The 10,081-nt window shown below is 37.6% G+C and overlaps 1 protein-coding gene across 1 annotated transcript; it reads left to right on the forward strand.

Moving 5' to 3' along the window:
- Positions 1-821: 821 nt before the first annotated feature.
- Positions 822-9,353, forward strand: zgc:171566. Its single transcript, XM_051695364.1, has 9 exons — positions 822-1,334; positions 1,633-1,747; positions 1,840-1,890; positions 2,310-2,394; positions 3,401-3,539; positions 6,211-6,317; positions 6,767-6,857; positions 7,230-7,367; positions 8,815-9,353. The coding sequence occupies exons 1-9, from the start codon at positions 1,232-1,234 to the stop codon at positions 8,934-8,936; spliced, it is 951 nt and encodes a 316-aa protein (XP_051551324.1). The 5' UTR covers positions 822-1,231; the 3' UTR covers positions 8,937-9,353.
- The last annotated feature ends 728 nt before the right edge of the window (positions 9,354-10,081 follow it).

Below are 10,081 nucleotides of genomic sequence, written 5' to 3' on the forward strand. Positions count from 1 at the left end.
TTCCACCGAGAGCGAGAACCACATTATAGTGACCACAAGGAGGTTACCCCAATGTGACTACCCACCCTAGCAACCGGGCCAATTAGGTTGCTTAGGAAGCCTGATTGGAGTCACTCAGCACGCCCTGGATTCAAACTTGCGACTCCAAGTGTGGTAGTCAGCGTCTTTACTTGCTGAGCTACCCAGGCCCCCAAATCGCACACGTTTTAAGTGTCAGTGGAGCGGCCAATCAGAACCGCGCTCTGCCTGTCAATCATTGTGCACGTTCGGGTTTCCTGACATCGGGTTGGCTGTTGTCTTTGGAGGGCGGGGTTTTAGACAAAGGGGGTGTGCTTTAAAGGATGGGGCGATCAAATCCAGTGTCTGATAAAGTTATCTTACAGCAGCAACTTTAATTCAAGGGCATAGCCAGGAAACTACTTTTGGGTGGGCCTCAATAAAACACCCAATTTTCACCCAATTTTTATATATATATATATATATATATATATATATATATATATATATATATATATATATATATATATATATTGTTATTTTTTTTTTTTTTTTTTTTTTTTACAAATATAAACAACAGCGAAGCAAGTTTTCACACTTCCAGAAATCTGAATTTATGCATTTTAAGACTATTTTATAAATATATATTTGAAGTCAAAGAAGAATCTCTAATATTCTGGGAGGGTCCCGGCCCGCCCCGGCCCACCCTTGGCTACGCTACTGCTTTAACTATGCTGGAATTTTTTTTTTTTTTTTTTTTTTTTTTTTTTAGATTCAGCAATTTGTGTGAGCCATTATGTTATCATCTCTTACAAACATTTTTTTTAAGAAGAACGTCATGCTCCATAAGAAAATACTGACGTAACAGAACACGCATGCACTATAATGACTATATATAATATATTTGAATGCAGAGGAGTATCAGAGTATGTCATTATCCATTTGACTGAGTCAAGAGGCAGGGTGAGTGACTGCGCTCTTCGCTATTCTCTCATTGGATTATGAATTCTCAGAGCTGATCCTTGCAAAGGAACAGTCCACGCCTCGATAAGCCGCAATTCACGCGTGTCCGAACACCTGATCGGTTAACGTGACGAGCGGCTTCGAGATAAGCGCATCGGATGCAGCCCTCTTTAAAAAGACTTGAAGAACATCGTCAGTCGAGCTGATATTCTCTGCTTTGTTCATAACATCTAAGAGCTTTTTTCGTCCTTTGGTTTGATACCCAAGGTGGATGAATCGCCAGGTGTTCGTGTTCGCGGTGTTTGCGGCTTTTCTCTGCAAAGTGCCGCAACCAGCATCATGCGCTCGTCATTTAAATTACAGACCGATCATCGGTAAGAATAACAGTGCGCATCTGTGTGTTTTATATTCCTCTTCGTCTACCATATGCTGTTTAAGCTTAACATGCTGTATGTTGATGTGCATCTCACATTTGCGCAATGCCATATGCAGTTGGGAATTTTAAATGAAGCACTGCTGTTCTCTGGAATATTCGGGAATGATCTCGACTTGATTCTTCCCGAATATTTTAAAGCTCTCCAATGCATTGTCATGGCAAAACGTGTGATGGGATTCTAAACATATGGTTTGGGAAAGAAGTTGCCTTCAAAATTTTGTCTTTTTCTTTTTAAGGAATTTTAGCCCAGGAAAACCTAGAGGACGACCCTCATGCACAGGGAACTTCTTATATTGCTGCATCATATGTGAAACATTTGGAATCAGCCGGTGCAAGGGTTGTACCAATCCGGTATTGACACAAGTTACATCCTGTTAAATACAAGCATCCTGTTTAAGAAACTCTTTATAATGATGATGATGATAATTTATGTCTGTTTGCAGCATAAGTCGCACAGAGGAGGAGTATAAAAACCTGTTCAACTCAATAAATGGGTGAGTTATAATAGTTTAAAATGTGTCTTTAGTACTCTAATCTCACTTCTGGGACACCCTGAGACTTTGCAATAAGAGTTATCTGTATTTTTATGGCTAGATTAGCTTGTGAAAGTGAATACTTGTGATATATTTCATACCCTGATATCACAAGTACATGTGTGTGTTTACATCTTCAAGACGTAATTTTTAGGTTGTTTGCTCATCTGCAATAGGTCTATAAGAGGTTTCCTCTCGGATGTCAATAAGACGTTCAGCAGATGTATTTGAGATGTTTAAGATTTTGATGGTTTGTAAATCTGATCTTTTTAAGATGTTTAGCAGATGTTTGTTAGAATGTGATGCTTTCCAGACATCTCTGAGATGTACGTGTGCTATCTGGGACATTTATTTTGTGCTGTTTGATTATTTTTTCTTAGTTTGTTACTGCCTGGAGGGGATGTGAACATTGAGAAGTCTCAGTTCACCAGAGCCGCAAAGATTTTCTATGAACTTGCAATAAAGGTAAATCAAATTTATCGTATTGCTGCTGAACATTTTTTGTCAGGCTGGGAGACCAGCTAGACCATCTTCAACCAGCTAAGAAGAGCTAACCACCGTATAGGCCGGTTTAAGATGTTTCTTTTTATCAGGAATGTTGTTAGAATTATACCAATCAGCCACAACATTAAAACCACCTGCCTAATACTGTGTAGGTCCCCCTCGTGCCACCAAAACAGCGCCAACCCACATCTCAAAATAGCATTCTGAGATGATGTTCTTCTCAGCACAATTGTACAGAGCGGTTATCTAAGTTACCGTAGACTTTATCAGTTCGAACCAGTCTGGCCATTCTCTGTTGACCTCTCTCATCAACAAGGTGTTTCCATCCACAGAACTGCCGCTCACTGAATGTTTTTTGTTTTTGGCACCATTCGGAGTAAATTCTAGAGACTGTTGTGTGTGAAAATCCCAGAAATACTCAAACCAGCCCATCTGGCACCAACAATCATCCATGTGATTATCTAATCAGCCAATCATGTGGCAGCAGTGCAGTGCATAAAATCATGCAGATACGGGTCAGGAGCTTCAGTTAATGTTCACATCAACCATCAGAATGGGGAAAATTTTTTATCTCATTGATTTGGACCGTGGCATGATTGTTGGTGCTTGTTGATTTGAGTATTTGTGGGATTTTCACACACAACAGTCTCTAGAATTTACTCCGAATGGTGTCAAAAACAAAACACATCCAGTGAGCAGCAGGTCTGTGGATGGAAACACCTTGTTGATGAGAGAGGTCAACAGAGAATGGCCAGACTGGTTTGAACTGGCAAAGTCTACGGTAACTCGGATAACCGCTCTGTACAATTGTGCTGAGAAGAATGCTATTCTGATTTGCTGGTTGGTGCTGTTTTGGTGGCATGAGGGGGACCTACACAATATTAGGCAGGTGGTTTTAATGTTGTGGCTGATCGGTGTATTCTGACTGTTTAATACTTTGATGGTTGCTCTCTATCAAATGCAACAGGCCAATGATGCTTCAGATTATTTTCCGATTTGGGGCACCTGTCAGGGCTTCCAACAGCTCACTGTCCTGACCAGCAACAAGAACATGTTGACTTTGACTGACACTAAAGCACTCGCCCTGCCGTTGACTTTCAGTTCAGGTTAGTTCAAGTCTCAGTATTAATTTTACAACTGTTGTTTTTCTGCTAAAATGTTCTGCTACAACATTTCAAATGCAACAAATATTTCTGTTCTTGCAAAATGTATAATTTAGTTTGTCTCAATTTTAAAATTAGAGATCGACCAATATTGGTTTTTAAAGGAATGTTCCAGGTTCAATACAAGTTAAGCTCATTCGACAGCATTTGAGACATAATATTGATTACCACAAAACAAAACAAAAAAAACCCCCAGCAAAAATTGAGGTTACAGTGAGTCACTTACAATGGAAGTGAATTTTTTGAGGGTTTAAAGGCAGAAATGTGACTTATGCAGTATGCAGTAAAAGCATTTATCTTAATTCTTCTGGTAAAGTGCGTGTTTTATCTGAGATGTAATGTTGTATAAATCACCATTTTTACGGTCGCTTTAAGGATTTAAGGTTTGTTGACATTACATCCTCATGGCAACAAAGTTTTAAAATTGGCTATAAATTTACACAGAAAAGGTTAAGCGATTTTATCACAGTTAAATCATGTTAACACACATATTGTTTATGTCTTGTGACTATACTTTTGAAAAAGTGAGTATTTTAACATTTACGGATTGGCCCCCATTCACTTCCATTGTAAGTAGGGATGCTGTGATTTATATGGTTTTACTATTAATCGTGATTGAAAATGTCACAGTTAATTTTTACGGTATTTAACCGTAAGAATTTAGAATCCACGGTTAAAACATTTAAAAGCTTTATTTAAATGTGGCAAAAATATATATTATTAAATATTGTAAATATTAGATAAATTGTGCGTAAGATTTTGTAAGCCTGAATGTAAAAAAACAGATTATTTTAATTACTGAGATAACAACCTCCGCGGTTCAATCATAGGAGAGAGCGTAACTCTGGTCATGGTAAACTAGCGTGTTATGACGGTAAGTCACCGTTTGCTGAAACCTTACAAATGAATGGGGAGAGCATAAAGTGACACCTGGCCGCAGCGCCACATCTAAACAGTGCGCTCCATTTGTAACATATAAAATTAAAGATATTGTGATGTTGAAAAGACTATTTGAGCAGCTGGTTCACTTTATCAACCGCTTCAGTCATTATGACTGTTTTTGCTAGTAAACAGCAGTATGAATGCAGATCACACCGGTTTGATTGTACTCGTCTGAGCCCAGCCTAGCGTAATCACACTGGTTTGATCATACGTGCAAAATGGCTAAAGCATTGCTTCTGTACAAATTCACTGCATTCAACAATAAATGTGTATTTTAGTCATTATCGGACTTTAAATTGTCTGCTGTAAGAAATCTTCCCATTATTATGCATAGTCCACAGGTTTATTTGTAAGTTCTTGTGGACAGGATTTTTATAGATTCTGTTGCCGATTCTGACAGACAATGGATTGCTTTAATAAACTACTGCAGAAGAAAAAAACGGTTGGATGCCGTGAACTACATGTTGTGCACCCACAATAATTTTACATTAATACACTTTTGAAGCACTCTAGTTACACTGAAGCACGTCACTGAGATCAGGATGCACAATATATTAATATTATTTTCCACTTTCAATGAGTTAATTTTTTTTAACCAACATCAGTCCTGATCATAACTACCAAATATTCATTCAGTTTCAGGATTTTAACCCTTTAAATGCCAGTTTATTTATATAATGCCACTGTTGATTTTTTACACACACACATTTCTCAGTATACACATACAAAACACACTCTGTCATCCATACCAACACACACACACAATTTTAGCTGCATCATTTATTAAATTGTCCTGCAGTGCTCTATAATACAGCAAACAGAGAATAGGGGAAAAGCTTGTATTTGCTCCATAGGCTAAACATGAGAAAAATGGTGCCATCTGGTGGAAAATATTAAAAATGTCAATTTTGAAGCCAGGGCTCCGGAATGAAAGCATAATATCATAGAATTCATGATTTTATGTTTTAATGACACTGGGATCAAATATTGCAGTTTTAATGGGTTTCAATGGGGACATTTTTGTCCTGAAGGTCCTGAGTGTAACTATTTTGTGAGGTTGAAATATCAAAACTCCCCCAAAAATAAACTCCTTTGGCAAAATGTATGCCATTGGCATTAAAACAGCCAAAATGATCGAAAAAACAAAAATGAAAAAGAAACAAATGTCCCGAAGGTCACACAAGGTTTAAGAAAAGGAGGGACGAGTCAATTATTTTTTGTGGTAATCAACATTATTCCACAAACGCTGTAGATCGAGCTTAACTTGTATTGAACCCAGAATATTCCTATAATGACCGATACGGTACTGATTAGTTTTGTGTTGAAGTGTCCGATAACCGATATGCATAACCGATTTTCTTTTTATCTTGTTTGATTTCTGCTTTTAGGTACATTGTTTTGTTGCAATATACACTTGTTCAAAGCCCCTCACTTAATATTTAAAATGTAAAGTCTTTTGTGTCCAACTTTATCGGTAAACCCGACATTAAAGAACCAATTAACGATTAAGTGCAAAAGTGTAAATATCGGTTAAAAATATCAGTCAAATCGATTATCGGACTATTTCTAGTATGTATTGCGTGTATGTTTTGTCTAGTTTTACCCATTCTTAATTACCCATTAGATAATTAAGGTCTTGTTGATGCTTCATCAATTTTATGCTTGAACACAGGAGCCCAAAACAGCAGGTTGTTCAAAAGATTTCCAAAGGACCTCCTTCAGTCTCTGACAGATGAAAACATCACCTCCAATTTCCATAGCTGGAGCTTGTCCCTACAGGTACCAACTTCAATTGGATGTCACTGAATAAAATCACCTCTTTAGATTTGGGATTGGGAGTTTAGGTTGATGCAAAGAAACATTGCTCTTATAATGAATAATAACTTTGATATGTAGTGCTCAATTACTGCATACTGGCTAGTGTGCACTGTATGCTGCTTACTGTTTTAGAGCATGTCAGACAGTATGCATTATGCAATGCTACACATTTAAAAAAAAGTATGCTTCATTGTTATCATATGACCTTATTACTACACCGCACACTTCTTTGTCTCTGAGGTTTGGTCAGATAAAAAGCTCTACAGTGTACATACTATTACATGACATGTTTAATTTGCACATTGCAGAAATGGTAAGAATTCATTGTATGTTCAATTGATGATGTTGGTCTTTCAAAGTGGAACAGAAAGTCCCTGTATAGTTTGTCCAAACATGATTTGTTCTTACAGAATTACAGCAGCAATGCCAAGCTGAAGCGTTTCTATAGAGTGCTGACCACAAATACAGACGGCAAGAGAGAGTTCATTTCCACAATGGAAGGTATGAATGACACTGTGTATCTTGTCTGGTCATAGGACATCTCTTTGTGTGTGTGTGATGTAACTCCTAATTCAGACAGCATAGGTCAGCTCTTCCTTATTAAAATGATTTTACCCACAAAGCTGTGCTGTAGTGAACTGACTATAAATGTAATGGTGAGTTAGAAATAAATATGTAGTTTTTGCATTAGTATCAGTCAATTTTAGATCAAGATTATGTATTCTGTTATTTCTGAAGTCATGTTACATTTTTAGTAAGTAAATAATCTTTATTTACTTAAAGTTTGTGTCTAATGTATTACAAAATAATCATTAAGTATACTGCTGGCCTCATCCGAATATGTTACATGGATTTTTATCGTATATCCTGTAGCGTACCGTTACCCATTCTACGCAGTGCAGTGGCACCCTGAGAAAAGCCCGTTTGAGTGGATTGAGAAATCTGGTATGGTGCACACCCTCTCCGCCATCAAAGCGGCTTTCTTCACCGCACACTTCTTTGTCTCTGAAGGTTGGTCAAATAAAAAACTCTACAGTGTTTTGCTGTGAATGTTCATTTCTTTTTCGTTTTTTTAATCCCCTTTTCTCCCAATTTGGAATGCCCAATTCCCACTACTTAGTAGGTCCTCGTGGTAGCGCGGTTACTCGCCTCAATCCTGGTGGTGGAGGACAAGTCTCAGTTGCCTCCGCTTCTGAGACCGTCAATCCGCGCGTCTTATCACGTGACTTGTTGTGTATGACACCGCGGAGACTCACAGCATGTGGAGGCTCATGCTACTCTCCGCGATCCACACATAAGTTACCACACGCCCCATTGAGAGCGAGAACCACTAATCGCGACCACAAGGAGGTTACCCCACGTGACTCTACCCTCCCTAGCAACCGGGCCAATTTGGTTGCTTAGGAGACCTGACTGGAGTCACTCAACACGCCCTGGATTCAAACTCGCGACTCCAGGGGTGGTAGTCAGCGGCAATACTCGCTGAGATATCCGGGCCCCACGAATGTTCATTTCTGTTGCGTTAAATTTGTTCGCCTTGATGAAAAAGTTTGTCAGCATTTGGTTTAAAGAGATTTTAAGTCCGATGTGTCAGTTTGAATTGTTACGTTACTTATTTTTCTTTATTATTATTTTCTTTTTGTAAATTACATTTACCATTTGTATTTTCAGACTACACTGAAAAAAATGACTAGTAAGATTTACTTTGCATGTTTTTGCACAGTTTTTCAACTTTTACTTTCAGATCTGATGATGTACATAGTACTGAAATCTCAGTAAATTTAAATGAATGTTTAAATAGAACATTTGATATTTTCCTTATGAAAACATGTTTAATCATGTACCACATGACATACAGAAGCCTTCACAGGAAAGTTTAATGCTTGTTATGTAGTTTAATAGACAACATCTTGAATTACTGACGATAAAAACAAGATCCAGAGCAGCGCATGCAGACTTTTAACACTTGCCGCACAAAACACGTGGACGGTAACAATCAACAGAATTAATTTATTTTTTGATCATGGTTGGGTAATTTGGAGTAGAAAATAAACTTCAGACTGCACAAAACAAGAAGTTACCCAAAGTAACAACAAAATCAACAATAAAAATGGTGTAAATCAACTTGAAAACTGCAAAACCATGCAAACTGATTAATTATTCAAGCCCAGTGCATGCTGGGAACACCAGCTTCGAAAAGTGACGTAAAATGTGCGTCTTTTATTTATTTAGCTTTATCCTACTTTAGGACTGATACATGATAAGTTAAGATAACAAACAATCATAAATAATATTTATAAACTAGTGCATTCATTTTTTACATGTTTGAATGTAGAATTTACTTAATATTTTCAGGTTCACTCTTTCATTTATTCAATGTAGAAAGTTCTTATTCTTTACTGCTATATTTACTTCAGTGCACAAAGTTTATTTTCTACTTGTGGATTGTCTTTTTCAGCAATGAAAAATCATCACCATTTTCCTTCTGAAATCGAGGAAGAAAAAGCCCTCATTTACAACTATCAGCCGGTCTTCAAAGGCCTGAACAGCATCTTCCTGCAAAATTACTACTTCGATTAAGTGTTTTGAAACTTTCATTACTCATGGTATTCGTCATGGTGGGAAAGTTTGTGATTTTTGTTTTTTAAGAGAAAAAGTTGAGAATGCTTTGATATATTTTTTATCTTTCTTTTAATTCTTTCTCATGTAATGTGCTAAAATGCACGAGTTTGCCAAAACCTGATGTTTTAAGTTTAATTATCATGCTTCCTTTTCACTCCATGTAGACCTTGATTGTAGGTTCTGGATGATTTTGATGTGATGTTCTAGAATCACCGTTACTGAATGTATCAATGCAGTTGATCCCAATCATCTTTTATCATTCAGAATTTAACTGTGTTCTGTAATCTTTCACAGGGTTCACTAGCATGACCAAAACAATGTAAAAAAAAAAAATGTTTACAGTTCATTTTCATTAAAGACACAACTAAATCAAAATTTTTGTTTTATGGCGTGAGTGTATGTGTATTTGCTTTTAAGCCATATACACCGATTAGCCACAACATTAAAACCACCTGCCTAATATTGTGTAGGTCCCCCTCATGCCACCAAAACAGCACCAACCCGCATCTCAGAATAGCATTCAGAGATGATATTCTTCTCAGCACAATTGTACAGAGTGGTTATCCGAGTTACCATAGACTTTGTCAGTTCAAACCAGTCTGGCCATTCTCTGTTGACCTCTCTCATCAACAAGACATTTCCATCCACAGAACCGCCACTCACTGGATGTTTTTGGTTTTTTGCACCATTCTGAGTACATTCTGGAGACTGTTGTGTGTGAAAATCCCAGGAGATCAGCAGTTACAGAAATACTCAAACCTGCCCATCTGGCACCAACAATCATGCCACACTCCAAATCACTGAGATCACATTTTTCCCCATTCTGATGGTTGATGTGAACATTAACTGAAGCTCCTGACCCGTATCTGCATTATTTTATTCACTGCACTGCTGCCATACGATTGGTTTATTAGATAATCGCATGGATGATTGTTGGTGCCAGATGGGCTGGTTTGAGTATTTCTGTAACTGCTGATCTCCTGGGATTTTCAAGCACAACAGTCTCGAACTGTCAAAGTCTATGGTAACTCGGATAACCGCTCTGTACAATTGTGGTGAGAAGAATATAATCTCTGAATGCTATTCTGAGATGTGGGTTGGTG

Source organism: Myxocyprinus asiaticus, chromosome 50, assembly GCF_019703515.2.
Source record: "Myxocyprinus asiaticus isolate MX2 ecotype Aquarium Trade chromosome 50, UBuf_Myxa_2, whole genome shotgun sequence".
NCBI lineage: Eukaryota > Metazoa > Chordata > Actinopteri > Cypriniformes > Catostomidae > Myxocyprinus > Myxocyprinus asiaticus.